The sequence below is a fragment of the Myxocyprinus asiaticus genome, chromosome 1 (assembly GCF_019703515.2).
Source record: "Myxocyprinus asiaticus isolate MX2 ecotype Aquarium Trade chromosome 1, UBuf_Myxa_2, whole genome shotgun sequence".
Lineage (NCBI taxonomy): Eukaryota > Metazoa > Chordata > Actinopteri > Cypriniformes > Catostomidae > Myxocyprinus > Myxocyprinus asiaticus.
In genome coordinates, this window is record NC_059344.1 from 37,897,152 (window position 1) to 37,918,226 (window position 21,075).

Below are 21,075 nucleotides of genomic sequence, written 5' to 3' on the forward strand. Positions count from 1 at the left end.
CAAAATAGAAGTCCAAATACACGTTTTCAACGTTTACTGTGTACACCTCCCCCTTTCTTGCTGGACAAACTTGTAAAATCGCTCCTCCGTGATGCTTTCTGCAACGTTTGTCATGTGGAGGGCAAAGCAGCACTTGACAAGTTCATGTGGAAGCCACTTTAAGCATTCATTTTATTATATTGTAATTTAACAGATGATTTAACTTAATACCAAGAACACTTAATACCAAGCTGGAATTAAACCCCTTGCTCACGGTACATTGGTGATGGCCAATGATTTGAACCAACAAAATTTCGGTTACTAGCCCAGAACACTAATTCAGGCTACACACCCAAAATAAGAGGTCTTAGTTTACTTAGTTTGGTCTTAGTCATAAACACTAGCTTCATTCATTATACTAAAGAATATTCTTATAAAGAAATATGTTATTCTTCTAAAAAGAAATAGTCATCACTATCTGTGCTCAAACTACAGAGCAAGCAGATGAGCAGAGCTGCAAATCCAAAGTCCAATATGATCTACAGCTTAAAACAGCATGCCAGGAGCTGATGCAGACAATCTTTTTAAGGGTTCAAATGTGAGAAACCCTAAGAAACAATTTTTCAAACCTGCCTTTCAATTCTGATTTCCAAACTACAAAATCAGTACTGAAAATGTGCAAAACTAAGCATAAACACTAGCATGATTTTGCTAAATCATGCATTATGCAGGCTTACAGTACTCTACACAGCTTTAATTATAGTGGTTCATCTCAATGCAAAACTGCTTTCCCTGGGCACCACTAGATTCCTGATATTGGCTACCATAGATGTGACAGTAAATGGCTGTGCTCTTCTTTTTATTAAATGTAGACATGTTATTGCAGCAATAACTTAATAAAGCAGCTGCTGCTAGCATTTTGCACTACAGGCCCGCAACAAGATAGACATGGTCTATTTCATTTCCTTTACAGCCGTCAGCATATTAAATGTGTTGAGGCATTTTATGTAAAAAAAAAACAGAAAATGAATATTTATAGACTCGCTGTTGCATTTTTGCATCAATGGCCTGATGCACGTCTATGTGTAAGTGTGCATGCACTGTTATCTCAAAGCTGGAGTTCTACAGCTATCACAAAAGCCCTTCAGCTGCTGATAATTTATAGAGACATAAAACACACCATAGCGCTACAATCAGCCCTGCAATGACGGTCTGAATTTAATTTGGGTTTTCCAAGTAACAATAATCCTCTCAAAACACTGGAAACCCATGAGTTTGCACTTATGAGAACCACACAGGAGAGAACTTGGATGCACATTAAAACAAATTTAAAAAATGAGGGGGAGAGAAGGGCAACAAAAATCATACCTATATATACACCTTAATCACAGACTCCTACACCTGCCTTTCTCTTTCAAGAATGGACTTTGGATTGCAAAAGAACTAGAACTGAGAACTTAATTAGACCTGATGACAATTCTCCAGATTTAAACTAAAGCCAGTGAGTGCTGCCTTTCCAGGAAAAGTACAAATAGCCCTCGGCAATCAAGCAATATCACCTTCATCCAACTCAGAAACAGCTTTGATTTCAAGAACTAAAGCATCATAGGGTTTGGAAATGTCTTGACTCTGATCTTCTGTTTTGGTCTTTATATAGAACAAAAGAAAGTACACAGGGCTGTAAATTTAATCTCAACCAACAAGCTAGAGGACAAGAGAAAGAGAGATATGTCAATGTTTTCCTTCAGCTGAGACCACACTACTACATATAAGCACACCAACATACTCCAACAACTGGCTCATTCCTAATTATGCATTAATGAGCTGGAAGGTGTCAATATGATAAATCAGTTGTGATGGTTTACATTTAGTGCAGGTAACAATTAGAGTGATTTATGATGGCCAGCAGATTGGGCATTATGGCTATGCATGGATGATGTAAAAGTTCTCGATAGGAGCATCCAGAGTCCACTGTGTTTTTATGTCTACTGTCTCTGTAGGTTACCGAAAAATATCCTGTGCTCTAACAGTTAATTTTCTGAAAAGTCTTAAATGTTTTAATTGGTTCTGCAATTTCGTCTTTGCATAAGTTGAGTAAAAATAATAAACAAGCTAAAAAGTCAAAAGCACTGTTAAAACAATGGCTACGAGTGGACCTCTGAGACAATTCGGCTAGTTAGGATTTAAAAGCTAACTGATACTGAGAAGAGATCAGAAGCAAGGTCAATATATTTGTTCTCTCAAAACGAGAGGGGGATAGATAGAAAACTGGAGCATAAAGGTTTAATGAATGATGAGAATGTACACCATGCACTGATATGACGTCTTTACAAGGTTCAGTTCAAAGACCTGCAGCTAAATTACAGTCATCAAAGAGACACAAGAGAAAAGGGCTCTCACATTCAACTTAACTTCCATTACTGAGAATATCTGGACAGAGCTATGGGGCTTCAATCACCTACAGATAAAATAATTACATTTCTCATATTCTCATAAAAAAAAAAAAAAATAAATAAAAAAAAAAGAGGTTAAAAATTCATAACACGTCCCATCTACACGAATCATTATCTTCAAGACTGGAGTCTGACAAGCTATTTTTAACAAGTACATTCAAGTTCGAACAGATGAGTCCTTTTACCTTTTTTTTTTTTTTTTTTTTTTAATGGAAAAAAGTTTTCTTAATATATAAAACAGTTAATACAAGATTCTGTGATGTTTAAGCTAAATCACATAATTAAAGTAGTACAAGCACATTCTGGGAAGATTAAGTGATTTTTCTAACAAATCAAACAAGACTGCTTTAAAATAATTATGGAGAAAGAAAGCATCATTTAGGTCACCAAAAAGGTCCACAAAAGCATACTTGAATTTAATTAACCACTACTGAGAGAGCACACCGCAATACTGCAAATGTTTTGATCTTAAGTGTTCTCACAAACAATGAGAAATTAAAAATTAACTTTTATAGTCTTACTGCTGTGACTGCTGCACAAAACTAACTTTTATTAGGCCTAAAAATCAATATCTCAGCTTATTTCGTACATAACGCATATAATGAGTATCTTGTATTTGGGATTGGAGTGTACTGATGTAGCAGAGGGAATATGTATATAATGGGAGGACAGAAAAATGCACTCAGGCCATTGTAGAGTGATGGTAGCTTGCTGGCCAGTGAAGAGGGCTTCTGACCAGGAGGTCAGTGTTCTGCTCAGCTGACACTATCCTACTCTACTGCACACAGCTGTGTCCCATTTACTCCAGTATTGCTATAGCATATCTGACCTTGTGTGCACCATCTGACCATGTCTGCTCCATCAACTCTGATTACAAATGAAGAATATGAGTGTGTGAGTGAGCTGTGTATAACTAATAACTGCTGGCTTAGTTCTTCCTCAGAATAGAAGACATAAAATAATAAAATCTGTGATCAATGTCGGCTACAATTTTGAATCTAAAGTCAAATGTGTAAATGATGGTCTTTCTTCTTCTAATGTCTGTACAAATTTCAGACTTGGTTTTCCATGTGCTTGATTTTTAAAGACAGACTTTCTCATTTCTCTGTTCACACATTCAAAATGCAATCATTGTTCAAATCTGACTGTTAAGACTTTGATAACTAATTGCCCATGCTGTCTGATATGTACAAATAGGGATAATGGGAGAAAAGCAAAACAAATAAATAAATTACACAAATTACTTGTGCAAATCAAATACAAAGTTGGATGGCAAGACTGTATTATGTATGTCAAACCACCATCTTTCTTTCGGGGTATTTAAAATGCTTTAAAATGAGAAGCCAAAAAAATATTTTGCAGGATGTTACAAAGCTGGAGACTTTTTCCAGGATAGTCAGAGCAAAGCCAGGGATTCAGCAAACCTTCAACAAGAACAATGGGGTTTTCCTAGGGCTGCCCCCTAATAGTTGACCAAACGTTAGTCGATGAGAAGAGTCTTGGTCTACCAAGATTGGTCGGTTGGTCGCAGAAAAAAAAAAAACTCCACAGGAAACCTGCGAATACCGGTATTACCGCTGGTTGGACGTGAGGTGGTACTACAGGGTAATTTTCATTAAGCAGGGTTAGGGTTAAGCCTACACAATAAAGCAAGACACCTTGATTTCAAACTTTGAACTTTATTTTTAATTATTTTAACTAAAATTTCAAATGAAAATGGAAAAAATTAAGTGCAGTTAAAAAGTGTGTTGTTCAACTTTTTGAAAGATGGCTTTACAACAGTTGTGAAGGGCATCATCTCTCTGGCAAAGAACCTACTTCATCTGTGCATTCTCTACCGGGTATTTCGTTGTCCATCATGTGTGAATATAATTTGGTTTATACATATATTTAATGCATATATATATATATATATAATACATATATTTAATTGGTTTGGGCACCCCTGATCAAAATTTCTGTTGCTGTGAATAGCTAAGCGAGCAAAAGATGGCCTGATTTCCAAAAGGCTTAAAGTTAAAGATGAAATATTTCTTTAATATTTCAAGCAATTTTACTTTTTTATATTCATCTTTTACAGTTTCAAAATAACAAAAAAAGAAAAGGGCCCTAATCAAAAGTTTGGGCACCCTGCATGGTCAGTACTTTTTAATACACCCCCTGGCAAGTATCACAGCTTGTAAAAGCTTTTGTAGCCAGCTAAGTGTCTTTCAGTTTTCACCCATTCTTCCTTGCAAAAGGTTTCTAGTTCTGTGAGATTCTTGGGACATCTTGCATGCACTGCTCTTTTGAGGTCTATCCACAGATTTTCAATGATGTTTAGGTCGGGGGACTGTGAGGGCCATGGCAAAACCTTCAGCTTGCGCCTCTTGAGGTAGTCCATTGTGGATTTTGAGGCGTTTAGGATCATTAACCTGTTGTAGAAGCAATCCTCTTTTCATCTTCAACTTTTTTTTTCAGATGGTGTGATGTTTGCTTCCAGAATTTGCTGGTATTTAATTTAATCCATTCTTTCCTCTACCAGTGAAATGTTCCCCTGTGCCACTAGCATCAACACAAGCCCAAAGCATGATCGATCCACCCCCGTGCTTAACAGTTGGAGAGGTGTTCTTTATATACATCATGATTATATATATATATATATATATATATATATATATATATATACACACACACACACACACACACACGCCGCCTCGGTGTGGAGCGCTCCTATCGTTTGTTTGTCCTGTGTTTAGTAATCTTTTTCCAGTCAGTTTTACCAGAGATGAACTGCTGAACATTCGACAGCTTATACCAGACAGTCTTTTCCCGGTTTTTGAATATTCAGACGTTTTGCTAGACATTTTAGTTGGAGGCGTGGCATTGTTGTTCAGGAGACGCAGGCGAGGAAGACGAGCCGGTGCGCTGGTCAAACTCCGTCGGTGGGGCTTTCGAACAACGCTACCGAGCATTCATCTTGTGAATCTCCGCTCTCTTCCTAACAAAACGGACGAACTACATCTTCTGACCCGCACAAACAAGGACTTTTCAACCTCTGCTGCCTTGTGCTTCACAGAAACCTGGCTGAGTGAAGCCATTCCGGACAGTGCGTTACATCTGCCGGGATTCCAGCTGTTCAGAGCGGATCGCATCACGGAGTTAATGGGGAAAACGAGAGGTGGTGGAACATGCTTTTACATCAATGAAAGTTGGTGTACAGATGTAACAACGTTAAAGAGGATGTGCTGTCCTAATTTGGAAGCGCTCTTTATTAACTGTAAGCCTTTCTACTCGCCGCGGGAGTTTTCCTCGTTTATTCTGGTGAGTGTGTATATCGAGCCAAACGCGTGTTTGAATGCGGCGCTGCAACAGCTGGCTGATCAAATCACAGACACAGAACAACAATACCTGGACTCAGTTATTATTATTCTTGGGGATTTTAACAAAGCAAATCTCACACGTGAACTGCCCAAATACAAACAGCACATTACATGCCCCACCAGAGACAGGAACATACTGGATCATTGCTACACAACAAAGGATGCATATCGCTCTGTCCCTAGAGCAGCTTTGCGACTCTCTGATCAATGTCTGGTTCATCTTCTTCCAACCTACTGGCAGAAATTAAAATCAACCAAGCCAGTAGTAAGGACTGTAAAGAGATGGACCAATGAAGCAGAGCGGGAACTGCAATTGAAGCAGGTTTGTATGGACTGGAGTGTTTTTGAGGCTGCAGCCACAGACCTGGACAAGCTCACAGATACTGTTACATCATATATCAGTTTCTGTGAGGATATGTGTATTCCTACTAGGACTTACTTAAAGTTCAACAACGACAAACCGTGGTTTACAGCAGAGCTCAGGCAGCTTCATCAGGCCAAAGAGGATGCTTACAGGGGTGGGCATAAAGTCTTGTACAATCAGGCCAGGAACACACTGAACAAGGAAATCAGAGTGGCTAAAAGAAGATACTCTGAGAAGCTGAAAAACAAGTTTTCAGCTAACGACCCTGCATCAGTGCGGAGTGGCATGAAACAACTCACAAATTACAGGACTCCTACCCCCAACCCTGTGGTGGACCAACAACTGGCTGACGACCTGAATGTGTTCTACTGCAGATCTGAAAGGCCCAATCTCACACCCCACACCCACTCTGACCTTCACTTCACACAAACACCAACACCTCCTGCAACCCCCCTCCTCTTCCCTCCTGCTACTTAACCTGCACTTAAGATCTGTGAAGATGATGTGGGCCGCGTCTTTCGGAAACAAAAGACGAGGAAATCTTCAGGCCCAGATGGCGTCTCACCAGTGTGTCTTCAATCCTGTGCTAACCAGCTGGCCCCCATCTTCACACATATCTTCAATAGATCACTGGAGCAGTGTGAAGTCCCATGCTGCTTCAAATGCTCAATCATCATTCTTGTCCCAAATAAACCAAAAATCACAGGACTTAATGACTACAGACATGTCACTCTGACGTCTGTGGTCATGAAATCATTTGAGAGACTGGTGTTGGCCCACCTGAAGAACATCACTGGACCCTTTCTAGATCCCCTTCAATTTGCTTATCGAGCAAACAGTTCTGTGGATGATGCAGTCAACATAGGACTGCATCATATCCGGCAACATCTGGACAGATCAGGGACATACGCAAGGATCCTTTTTGTGGACTTCAGTTCGGCTTTCAACACCATCATCCCAGCTATACTCCAGAATAAATTACACCAACTCTCTGTTCCCATGTCTATCTGTCAGTGGATTACCAGCTTTCTGATGGACAGGCAGCAGCTTGTGAGACAGGGGAAACTCAATTTCAGCACCTGTACAATCAGCACTGGTGCCCCCAGGGATGTGTGCTCTCCCCACTACTCTTCTCCCTCTACACCAATGACTGCATCGCCAAGGACCCCTCTGTCAAGCTCCTGAAGTTTGCAGACGACACCACTGTCATCGGCCTCATCCGAGATGACGAGGAGTCTGCATACAGAAGGGAGGTTGAACAGCTGGCTGTCTGGTGCAGTCAAAACAACCTTGAGCTGAACACGCTCAAAACAGTGGAGATGATTGTGGACCTTTGGAGGAACACCCCAACACTGACCCCACTCACCATTCTAAACAGCACTGTGGCAGCAGTGGAGTCATTCCACAGGCGCTGCTGATACAGTTCTACTCAGCGGTCATTGAGTCTGTCCTCTGCACTTCAATAACTGTCTGGTTTGGTTCAGCTACGAAATCAGACATCAGAAGACTACAAAGGTCAATTCGGGCTGCTGAGAGGATTATTGGTTGCCCCCTGCCCCACCCCTTCAAGAACTATACACTTCCAGAGTGAGGAAAAAGGCTGGAAAAATCACTCTGGACACCACTCACCCTGCCCACTACCTTTTTGAACTGTTGCCTTCTGGCCGATGCTTCAGAGCTCTGAGCACCAGAACCGTCAGGCATAGGAACAGTTTTTTCCCTCAGGCTATCCATCTCATGAACAGTTCAATTGCCCCATTGAGCAATAACTATGTGCAGTACACAGTTTAGTGTTTTTTTTTTTTTATATTTATCCAACACATCCAACCTCTTCTGCCATTTCATTCCTCTGGGGAGAAAAAAGAAAACATTTGCACCGTACATAACAGATTTGTATTTGCGCTGTACATAACAGATAACAGATTGTATTAGATTGCACTACGTATGTGTATGTGTGTATGTGTTTGTCTGTGTTTATGTACATATGTGTATAACTATTTTTTATTTTTTATTATCATCCATGTCTTGCTGCTGTTTTTGTATTGTTGTACACTGGAAGCTCCTGTTACCAAGACAAATTCCTTGTATGTGTAAGCATACTTGGCAATAAAGCTGATCCTGATTCATGAAATTCTGCACCCTTTTTTCTCCAAACATACCTTTGCTCATTGCAGCCAAAAAGTTCATCAGTCTGCAGGACTTGTTTCCAAAATGCATCAGGCTTGTTTAGATGTTCATTTGCAAACTTCTGATGCTGAAATATGTGGTGAGGATGCAGGAAAGGTTTTCTTCTCATGACTCTTCCATGAAGGTCATATTTGTGCAGGTGTTGCTGCACAGCAGAACAGTGCACCACTACTCCAGAGTCTGCTAAATCTTCCTTAAGGTCTTTTGCAGTCAAACAGGGGTTTTGATTGGCCTTTCTAGCAATCCTACAAGGAGTTCTCTCTGAAAGTTTTCTTGGTCTTCCAGACCCCAACTTGAACTCCACCATTCCTGTTAACTGCCATTTCTTAACTACATTATGAACTGAGGGAACGGCTCCCTGAAAATGCTTTGCTATCTTCTTATAGCCTTCTCCTGCTTTGTGGGCATCAATTATTTTAATTTTCAGAGTGCTAGGCAGCTGCTTAGAGGAGCCCATGGCTGCTGATTGTTGGGATTTGAGGAGTCAGAGTATGTATAAAGCTTTGAAATTTGCATCACCTGGCCTTTCCAAATGATGATTGTGAACAAGCCATAGCCCTAACAGGCTAATTAAGGTCTGAGACCTTGGTGAAAGTTATCTGAGAGCTCAAATCTCTTGGGGTGCCCAGACTTTTGCATGGTGCTCCTTTACCTTTTTTCACTCTAAAATTGTACAAAATAAAAATAATAAATTAATATTGCTTAAAATGTTGGAAAGACTGTTTCATCTTTAACTTTATGCCTTTTGGAGATCAGTTCATCTTCTACTCACTTAACTATTCACAACAACAGAAATTTTGACCAGGGGTGCCCAAACATTTGCATGCCACTGTACATATATACAGTACTGTGCAAAAGTTTTAGGCACTTGTGAACAATGTTGTATAGTGAAAATATTTTCAAAAGTAATACCATATATAGTTTTGATTGATCAATTAAAGTCATACAAAGTCCAGTAAACATAAAAAAAAAGCTAAAATAATATTTTGTGTGACCACCCTTGTCATCAAAACAGCACCAATTCTCCTGGATAAACCTGGACACAATTTAAGGTTCTTGGCAGATAGGATGTTTCAAGCTTCTTGAAGAATTCGCCACAGTTCTTCTATCTATTTAGGCTGTCTCAGTTGCTTCTGTCTCTTTATGTAATCCCAGACTGACTCGATGTTCAGTGGGGGGCTCTGTGGGGGCCCATGCCATATGCTGCAGGGCTCCCTGTTCCTCTGTTCTATTCTATTCGCAAAAGTAATGTTTGGGAATCTATAATCTAAAATCTATATTTTCTATTAACACACTAAAGCAGAAGACAAAAATATCCATGAAAAGACAAAAGTTTTTGTGAAAAATCTTATGTGCCTAAGACTTCTGCACAGTACTGTATACATATCTCACAATATCCATTTGCATCGGCAATACCCGGGATGAGGGATCGGTGAATATTATTGATTTAGTGATTTTGCATTGAAAATTAAATTAATTTATTTAAAAAATGAAAAACTTGAATCAAACACATTTCTAAATTCAAATTGCACTCCAAACGAAACGAAAAAACAATTAAAATAATGAAGTGATCGAAAAAATTATATATATATATATATATATATATATATATATATAGTAACCACCTTTCCATTTACTGTCAGGCAAGTATTTGTCTAAACATGCAGACAGAAAATTACTTACACAAATTAAGTCATAAAAACAATTATAAATGTAAAAATAATAACTATAATGATGCTAATAATCACTGAAATATAAATCATGGTTTGAGGTGAATGTGTTTTTGTATTATTTTATGCTTTAATCACAGATGTATAAGCTGCAGTGTTGGTCACAATGAACTACTCTGTGGAAATAAAGCAAACTGAACTCAAAGCACCTCCTGAGCGGAGATGGTCTGATGTCATGTTCTTCTGATACTGTTCTTGCAAAAAAAAAAAAAAAAAAAAAACAATTCAGGAGACAGAAACAAAGAAAGAGTGAGAACCTTTTACATGTGCGTGTTCCACGAGACTGCACGCCTCCGTAGGCGCATAGACTGTTTTCTTTCATCTGTTGTCTATCACGCATGTCTGTGTGTGTCTATGGGCAAATAATTTGTAATATTAATTTTATAATAATATTAGCCTAATAATAATAATAATCAAATGCATTAATGGGATAACAAGCCAAATATCGTCTTGACATCGTCAAAGGCATCAGCTATTGCCGATCACTCTGACCATCATCGATCCCTGAGATCATCGTCTGTCGGCACAACCCTAATGTGCATTTCTCTCTATAAATTAAAAAAATGTTCAGACAGTCACCTTGCTGGTTTTTCCGACACATTCAGAATCATTACTGCTTTTACCGGTGTCACTGCGGCTCGCTTTGTGCATGCGCTTGTAAAATTGATATTTTAAAGGCTCATTATTACGGTTTAGTATTTCTCTGTAATGTAGAACAGTGTTAGCAATGTTACTTATAACATTCTTTCTCAGCCCTGGAACTCAAACCATTTTCTGATGCCCCCCAAAATATATATTTAAGTAATTCAATTAATATCATAAACGTGCGTCAACTAGTCGACTAATTGCTTAAACTAACGCCTACTAGTCGACTAGGAAAATCTTTGGTCGGGGGCAGCCCTAGATTTTCCAAAATAATCCTGTGTGTTTGAATAGCTTCAACAAATATTCCAACAAACCTTTAACATCCACTTAAAAAGCTATCTGACTGAACCAGACCTGAAATGCACTGGGTTGTACTTTTTCATTTATGATTTGCATTGTGCTCTTCTGCATTGTTTTTGTGTTGCATTTAAGACTATATCCCCAGTACTGTTTGAACTATCAGATTTATTGTACTGTCTGTGGGAGATCTGTGTATGTAAGAATTATTGGTCTCTGACAGAACTGGCCAATAAAACTCCTCATCCATCAATAGATCCTCATCAAGACTGGCACATCTGGGTTTAGAGATAAGTAAAGGTCAAGCTGAACTTTATAATGATTAACTTTTTTTTATTCTAACTTTCTTCACACCAGTACAAATCACAAACACAGTATTCACAATACTCATTTTCTACTGTATATCTGGCAGTGTGCACATGCTCTAAGGGATGCCAACCTTTGTTTTCTGAGATATTAAAGATTCTCACAGGCTGAACAGATGTTAGTGCCTAAGTGCTGCCAGGTGTGAGATCAACCCCAGATAACAAGAATCGCTCAGCAATCTTGTAATCAGCCCTGGGAAATAGCCAAGAGCTTCCAGTAATGCACAATGATAGAGGGAAAGAAAGAGAGAGGCAGGCAAGAAAATGACTCTAAAATGTGGCCAATTTCCTCTTCCCTCTATGGCATCTGCCCTCCATCAGCTGCACTCTTGCACTCAGTGGAGTGCACACACTTACCTTTCTCTTCAGCTACTCTTTCACAGTGCAGCCTTTTCCATTGCTCCGATTCCCTCAACACTGTGGGGTACTGAAGCATTTTTGTGTTTCTGAATGGGTGGATGGACGCATGGCAAATATTAAATCTCAGAAGGAACATTAATGTGCCTTTCTGAAAATGCCACACAAGACATAACAGATTATATGACAGCCTATTTGTCATTAATAGTTTTGATACTCCCCTTCAATCACTCACCATTACTGATCTCAGGCAAGTCGAATTTGGTGAAGTCCCACCACTGCAGACGATAGGTTGTGTTCGCGATGTTGCTGGCCACTGCAGATTGACCATCCCCAATAACAGCACCTTAAAAGACACAAGAAGATGATCAGACACATATTAGCGATTGACCAATGTGGGTTTTTAATGTCCGATGCCGATATCTAGAGAGCAAGATGGACGATTTACCCATATAATGCTGATACATATGATATTGTAAAATTTAATATGATAAACAACATGTAGATAAAACTGCTCAAAAATTACATTAACTTTTAGTTAGATTTTTAATCACAAAACAGGTTCATGAGAGATTTGTAATAGTTTTGTTTAGATGGTTTTATTTGATATTTGCCTTTTTATCATCATTAGACAGTTAAAAGTTATAGGGAACTGTCAAGGAGAGAGAGGGAGAATGAAATGCATGTACACTTTAAACATGAGCTCATGCTTGTCTGCTGAGAAATGTTACTGTTTAAATGAGACTTTGTTGCACACCAGTCTATTATTATAGTAACACGATGGAACAAAACAACAAAAAGAACTTTGACTGGTTGTTTACATATCTCAAACAGCTTCTTCACATGCAAAAAAGAAATACCAAAATACTGATCTCCGCAATATCGGTTGACCACTATCACATATTACAGATACAACAATTTGAATAAATAAATAAATAACAGAAAAAACATGCACCTCCAAAACATTTTGATAAAGTTGCACGACTAAAAAAGATATTTATGAAAGCACACTAAAGTCGGCACACTGTTGCTCCCAAATCAATTTAATAAGCTCACCAAGAGACAAAAACGTGAAGTTTTTTTCTCCCCAATTTGGAATGCCCAATCCCCAATGCATTCTAAGTCCTTGTGGTGGCATAGTGACTCACCTCAATCTGGGTGGCAGAGGACGAATCTCAGTTGCCTCTGCATCTGAGACCGTCAACCAGCGCATCTTATCACGTGGCTTGTTGAGCGCGTTTCCGCGGAGACATAGTGCGTGTGGAGGCTTCACACTATTCTCCGTGGTATCCACTCACAACGCGCCCCACCGAGAGTGAACCACATTATAGCAACCACGAGGAGGTTACCCCATGTGACTCTACCCAACCTAGCATCCAGGCTAATTTGGTTGCTTAGGAGACCTGGCTGGAGTCACTCAGCACACCCTGGATTCGCTGAACGAATGAACGAAATGTAGCTTGAAATGTCACAATTTTATCTCTTGGTATGATAACTAAATTAATTTGGGAGCAACAGTGTGCTATTTTAAAATAAGGCATGGTCCTTATATCTAACCATAATAACAGCAGCAGATTACAAGTACAAAGCATATCTTGTTATATTTGACTAAAGAGGCTTTCTGCATTGTGTTGTGGTTGAAAGGGTCCCTAGGTGCAACCGAAGACCTGTACACTCAAGCAGAACACAGGCAAATTAATAATTTTGGCCCAACTAATACAGGCCAAATGATTCACTGTCTATTCTTGTGGCCACGTTCAAGTTAAGGGATAACAATCAGCCAAAAAAATTAAACTCAAGTTTAATAAATCTACAAATCGCCTTGTGCATCTGATCTAGACAATAACAACTAAGTTTAGTTTTGCCTCAGGAATCTTGTCTATTCTGAACCAGCCAATAGCTTCTTCTGTGAAGAGTGCACTAATGGTTATATAAACTATTTTACTCTCTCGGCACTTAGCAAATCGGACATACACAGCACTGAATTTAATACAGGTCCCTGCTTGCAACATAACTCTTCTGCGAAGTAAACAAGCAAACGTCGGGCTGTTCTCTTCAATGCTCAGCCTTGTCACAATAATTACAGAAGGGAGGAGGGAAGGTTTTGGCCAAACAGTATACTAAGAGGTCCATTTGCCAGTAGAGGGTCGATCCTGGCACCGGCTAACAGATTAGATTTGCCTGTTATGACCTCAACTCAAGGAGACATAATGTAGACATAAATATCTATTACACAGCTTCTCCCTGCACTCTGTTGTCTGCCCATTACAGCCCACAGACACCAAGGTGCAGCGAGCTGGCATTCAGACGGAGCTTCCAGGAGCTGCTCTAACAGCCATGGACTAATGAGCTGGAGAGCTCCTCTTGCAATAACATACCCTTTGGGAACCACAATACTATGGACTCTACAACTTATACCAACATACAACACATCAGAAAGTGATGCGTCTGTAAACCGAGACCAGTCTAGCTAAAAGCTCACTTCAAGTTACTATAAATAACTTAAGGGACCATTTGAAGAATCAAACTCCCTCCTCAGTGCAAAAAGACCATTTATTGAAACTACTGCAAAAACAACTCATTCTGCAACTTTCTAGCATCAGGCAGATGAAATCCTTAGAAGTTTTGGAACACATAAGACTGCCTACATTTACACATCAACAATGCCTTTTCAGTATTTAGAAACTTGGGTCTCCCAGTCACAGTGAGGTATTACAAAAGAAATAGGCCAGATAATATCATTTTAGATCATATTACTTATGCTGTTTAGGCTGTTATTGAAGGATGGGGCAGTTAGAAACTATATTGGACTGAACAGCAAACACAGCTCACCAGCAAAAGTGCAGCACAGTGCTGAATGTCATTTAACATGTGAAGAGGGAGTGTCTATAGCAGACTTAAATGTACATCAGCGAAAATAAAGAAGAAAAAAAAAAGCCCTTTTATTCTAAGGGTCAGAGAGAGGGTGGAAAATAGTCATAAAAACTGAAGTATGACCTCAGGGGAAAAAGTTTAAAAAGAGTATATGATATGACCCCATTAGCAAAAAGCATAGATTCCTAGCAGGACAATTCAGAGAGTACTTATCCATAGCAAAATCGTACACATTTCACAACCTTTGAAGCACAAGACCTGTTATAAAGTTTCAGCTATACTGACAGGGACATTATGCAAGACAAATGATACTGGTAGCAAGCTTTTAAAAGGGGGACTGGTGATGGATAGAATGGTAATGATGAGTATTTCTACTGAAACCGAAACCTTCCACCTTCTATATCCTTTCATTGCACTGGTCAACACCAGGCAAATCACAGAGAAATGACACTATAAAAGTAATTAGCTGAATGATGTGTGAAAACCTGTTTGACACCAATTCATCTTTTGAAAACAAATGAGATGATCACTCACTTTAAGGTAGAGATGGTTTGGAGGAGTGGGTTAGAACAGATGAAGAACAGATGGAGTTTACAAGAATAAACTTTTGGAAGCACCATGTGCCTGAGCTGAATTTAATAAGGTGGACAGAGGTTGCAGGGCCACTGGGGGCTACATTCATTTATATAGTAATTTACATAAGACTTACATAATTAATACAAATAATAAAATAAAATAGACAAGCGTGAAGTAGTACTTCAAAACACCTGGTTCAAACATTCCCTTCCATTGAACAGCATGTTTGTTAATCCTTAACAATTTGTATGGTATATAAACAGTAAACAGGTTAAAATTTCTGAGCTGATATGTGACCTGCCCATCATTTTGAGCCACTTTGACCCAAAACACATTTTGAGGTTTATGCGCCAAAATAAGATATAATAATTTAAATGTTTGCTGATATTATCATTTAAATGCTTTCCTTTTTAATTTTCACTAAGTGCATATAACTCAAAATGTGTTTCTCGGACAAACTGACTCAAAATGATGGAGCAGGTCTGTATGTCCAAGATAAGTAAAAAAATGTTTTACATGTCTTTACACAAGTCAATAAAACAATACTAATGCTACACTCATGTGGTATTCAGTCAGAACAAGAAGAATTATTGCTTGTTATTTTAAAAAAATTTACCATTCTTTGCAATGTTTTGAGTTGTCAATAATATTTTTCAAAAATACTGCTTGTATGGACAAAATGAACCTAGAAAATTAGCAAAAAAAAAAAAAAAAAAAAAAAACACCAAAGGGGATCTTTAACAATTTACTTTGTACAATGTTACAACAATGCCAATGCCACTCAGACTTGGCAAAGTTTCACTCAGATGACTGATTGTAATCTTTTAAGGCTTCAATAAGTAGACTTTATAAAAGGCTAAAAAGAGGGAAAGTGTGTATTTTTTTAGGTGGTTGATCTGTCAGGTGTAGCTCAGAGAGTAGAGAGTTCTCCACAGGTGGCTAAATTGCAGAGATTCAGAGCCACATTTATACACACATACCATCTCAACTTGTCATAAAAAAATCTGAAATCTCAGCCAAACACTCATTCATTTATCTCACATTCGCTTGATACTAGGCTTCACTTATTATTGTGTGAACCTCAGAACTGTCATGTCAGACGATAAAATGGCTCACTGTTATACAAGGCAATTGCTCTGGGAGATATTTTGAAAATCTGGATGATTAGTTTAACAGGTCTTAGAGTCTTGGCAGGATCAGTGCTTTCCGCCCTGCTGGCTGATTAAACTTCTGCTCACCACCAATTACAGTCTCAACACTCAGGCTCAGGTAGTTAACACAGAGGAGGTCAGGTCTGCACCTTTTCACACAGAGTAGGAAAGCTGTTAGAGCCGTTAACTACTCTCTATTCCAGCTGGCATGAGCACTGCAATGTTGTCTGGATATGGTTCAATAGCCCAGCGTGTCTTAATGCTCTGTCATCTGGATATGTTTTGATTGCACGAACAACAGATCTGACAGCCTGCATCATCTTTTGCTTTACCAAGAGGCTGTTGCTGAGTGCCGAAGGAATGAAACGCCAATATCGTTTGAAAATGGAGAACCTTAATTGAAATATCAACTCATCAAATTAAATATGTTGATACTTCAGTCAGGAAAACCTTGGATATGCCGCCCACCAAAGCTTTTAGAACAAATGCATCCATCAAATGTGTTTAAGAAATCTGTGTGATTATATGATTTGCTAGAGAACACATTTAAACATGTAGGTTTTGTTTGGAATGGCATACTTTTATTCTCTATTTCTGCAATATAGTGTGTATAAAGTATGCACTTTTTCTGAGGCATTAGAATACCAACATAATCTACTATATTTGGACTGTCATCTTGACCATTCTTTTCCATGTGATGAATGAACCAAAATTAATAGCCGTAATCTTTATCATCTTCTTGACTCATTATTTGATCAGACTACAAAGAGGAGTGTCACCTCTATTTTACGAAGCATGCTCACAACGCCAAAGCCAATTGTGGTCCGATTAATATGTATAAATGCTGGACGAAGGCAAGCTACAATTGCATTAGGTCTATTGGTCTGACTTCACAAAAATAAGACTGGTAAGATTTCAGCACGACTTAAACTAAGCATTTACATAACATTTTAAAAAGACAAATTATTTAGTCCAACTGAAATCAAACTTTTTAAGTGCATGTAAACATCCTGATTTGTAACAAAAAATTGATAAAAATGCTAAATAACCACATTTATTTCCATAATAACTGGATGCCACTAGCTGAATTAAACATACATGATAAGGTCATGTGAAAACTTTGTAGCATACCACTGCTTGAAACTTTTATTGATGCATAATAGGTTCTGTTTCACATACTATATCTAGTGCAAAGTATTCCATTCCAAACATAGCTCTTGTCTCGCTCAACAGCACTCACTATCAGAATCCCCTCACACATATACGGGAAATGCTTCGGGTATGTGACTCCTGACCCCTAAATTGTATGTTTTGCCACTGAAAGAATAAAGAGCAGCTGAGGGGCATTACTGATGCTGCACCTTTCAAAAACGGGTCACTACCTGGAGCTGTCCAGAAAGACAGAGACAAGGAACTAGAGAAAAAGAGAGAGGGAGAAAGAGACCTCACCTGAACTCTCCATAGACTCAGCTGTGTTTTAAGAGCGGCTCTGCTGGGTCTATTAAGGAAAGCTTACCCGAGGGAATCTTTGTATGGCATGTAGTGTATGTGCTAAACAAGGCCATTGTATGTGTCTTGTTCAACCAAGGGCAATTACCAACAAAAGCATATTTCTTCATAAGAAACAATCACTGTTTATAACAGTGCTTTCTAATATGGTCAAAATTTCATTCACACACCAAAACGTAAATAACCAATTTGTCCAAGTAGCAGAATCCTGTTATATGCCTCATAAATATAGCCTCTTCAGCACTGACCCAACAGAGCAGAAGAGAGAGAGAGAGAAAGTCTGGTGAAAGGACCTTTCCATTAAAGTTAATCGGGTCTGTGCTGCAGTTTTTCATGCTCTGAAAAGTCCATATAAACTGGGTTTCACTCTGACAATGACAGCCCGAGGGATCTGATAGGCCTGCAGTGCTGGGTGGAGCAGGACTGAATGGATCAGAGTTGGGCTGCATTAGAGAGAGTCACTGTTCTCCATCACTACCCCTTCATTTATTAGCCACTCCATCCTAAAGCCCTCTGGCTTTACCACAGTTCTGATCTGTAGTTAAACAATACTAAATAAACAAACATACTGACATATATTGATGTACCCTTTCAAAGGAACAGTCCAGAACATATGCACAGTTTTGTTTAGGCTCCAATAATACATTTTTGGTATCTGACATAATAAAATCTCAGTTTGACATGCACATGGCTTTTCAATGAGAAATGAAACTGAGCACTGAGCATGAGAACAGATTATGTACTCTGAACATATTTTGACAATTTGATGCTGTTGTAAGTAACATAGCCAATAGATAGACATGACCACATATCAATTGAATTTTATAATGCACCATGTTGCTACAAACTTGCTAAAATGGGCTTGTAACACTTAAAATTGTTACCTCAGGATCTTTTTTAGTCCTGGGTAAAGGTAATCCTCATGTTCAATGTTTTACACTGTTCAAACCCTGATTTAGTAATTAATCCTAGGTGGTCAGGTTTCAAAATTTCACACTGTACATTTGTAAATCCTGGGTTAACATTATTTAATTCAATGTTAATAAAATTAATTGAACAAGTACAGCATGGGACGAGCACGTAACCCATTTCAATAACTTGGAAATGTTGCCACGTAAATTTGCTCTGGTGAAGTCTTCTGAAACATAGTAGAAAAATAATTATGTCGCAAAAGCTGTGCTAGCCCTGCTCTGAAGCAAGGCTTCATTACTCATGGTTAAAAGTGGTCCTGACCCAGGGTTAAGCATAGTGTGAAAAGACTTTAATGGTTATAATATTGCAATTGGCTTGAAAAGGACTACCACACTTTAAACATGGATTTTTGAAGTGCAAAGTATGATCTTTGATCCTAATGCTGCATGGCAACTGTGAAGAGCCAACTGTTAGGCTAGCAAATTAAATTCCTATATTGAACATTGTTGTCTTTCATCATATTGCTGTTGCCACAGTTTATTTACCCTCACGTGACTTATTGCTTTATTATTGCTGTATTTCACTGTGACATCAGACTTACAACTGGAAAGCCAGAGTATGAACTTTTAAAGGTGCACTCAATAATTCTTTCCCCATTAAAAAAGTTTTACTCCTAAAGAAATGAATTTGAATTTTGATACATATGTATAAAATCACTCACATGAGATGAGGACTCTAGTTATATCAGTAACCTTATAAAAGCTGCTTTATTCTACATGGAGCAGGGGTTACCCTCATGGGGGCTGCCATTTTATAATCACATGATCAGCTGAATACTACTCGCTTAATCTCAGTAACCATCTTGTTATTGGACACTTTCACTCTTGGATTAAATTAATCATGGCTGATTGTGAATAGTGAATTTCTACAATGGCAAGTGCAAACTGTAAGTGCAAAATGACACAAACAAAAAGAGTGTGCCTTTAAAACACTTCAATGAAATAACATTCATAAAACTGGGGAGAGAGTGAGAGATATGGAATTCTGGGCATATGAAAAGTTGCATAGTAAGTGAGTGTATGTGAGTGTACTAAATGTGTACTTATAAGCTGTGGGGCTTATATAAGGTTGTCTGAGAGTAGTTAGTGAAGGAGAACGCTTGGAAAGGGGTTGGGGGTGATGCTGGTAATTGCAGTCAGTTTGGATGTTTGCCCTGGAGTTCACAGTAACTGCCCCCTCTCACCTCTCATCTTAGAACAAGGGCCAATCATATCTTAAGGCTATGCAACTTTGCTCTCCGACACTGCAATCTAATAGTGCCAAATAACAAGCTATACTAGTGAACTCTTATCTAAAATCTGATTTTTGGATGTTGTGTATTGTAATTCTCTATTTAGAAACCAAAAATTCAATATGATTATAGTTTGCCCTCAGTGTACTTGACAATTACTGAAATCTAAAAGTTGTAATGTTACAATAAATTGCAGTAATTCATCTTATCACACAAAAATCTGCCAGAAACCTGTAATAACTGTTCCAACACTGAAATGTGCATGTATTACATCACAGCTGCATTTTACAGACTGAACGGATGATGCTCTGTTAAGTGAAGCTGTGATGCTGTTTTCTGTGTGAGCTGGAGAGGGTTTGGAGAGGGGCATTTCTGAACCTCATCTCACACACTGCAATTAGTGTGGGCTGAAGATGCCTCTCTGTGTGGGAGAGAGTGAGAGGGGGAGAGAGAGAGAGAGAGAGAGAGAGAGAGAGAGTCCTTGTGTGCAAAAGCAGCAAACTGTTTTGTAGAAAATTGCATTGTGTTGAATTTGAGCAATATATTTGGGGTGTGGGATCTTTGAAGTTAAAAGGATGTTACAAGGATGTCTGCACACACAAACACTCAAGAGTAAGTAGTTGTAACATCAGTACAAAATATTTGACTCCAAATTAAATTGTCTTTGTTTTTTTAAGTCCCTACAGTATTAGCAGTACTGGCATAAACAAACAATGTCTGGATATTTACATTCATTCAATCTCCATCCGTTTCTTCCACACTTTTAGAAGTTGTTGACTGTAGGTGGCAAAGATGTTCAGTGGCATATCAGATGCAGCTGGTTGAGACATTTTTCCAAAAATAACCCTGTGTTGTATAATTTGCCCATACTTTGCTTTACTTTTGGGCTCTTTGGAGTCCGTCTGAAATGCAAGCTGCATCTCATGTTACGTCCCATGGGATAACACGAACATTCGACAGCGAAAATATTTTCGACCTTGTTGATAATGTCAACTTTTCATTCCAGCTCTAATGCTAAAGAAC

General features: G+C 38.6%; 1 protein-coding gene across 8 annotated transcripts in view; it reads right to left on the minus strand.

Annotated features, from left to right (window-relative positions):
- LOC127432968 (activating molecule in BECN1-regulated autophagy protein 1A-like) overlaps nt 1-21,075 on the minus strand; it is a 105,311-nt gene that overhangs the window by 44,824 nt on the left and 39,412 nt on the right. For all 8 annotated transcript variants that reach the window (XM_051684723.1, XM_051684794.1, XM_051684940.1 and 5 more), the window contains one exon: nt 11,975-12,085. In XM_051684723.1, coding sequence (XP_051540683.1) covers nt 11,975-12,085 — 111 coding nt within the window. The remainder of the gene's footprint in view (nt 1-11,974; nt 12,086-21,075) is intronic.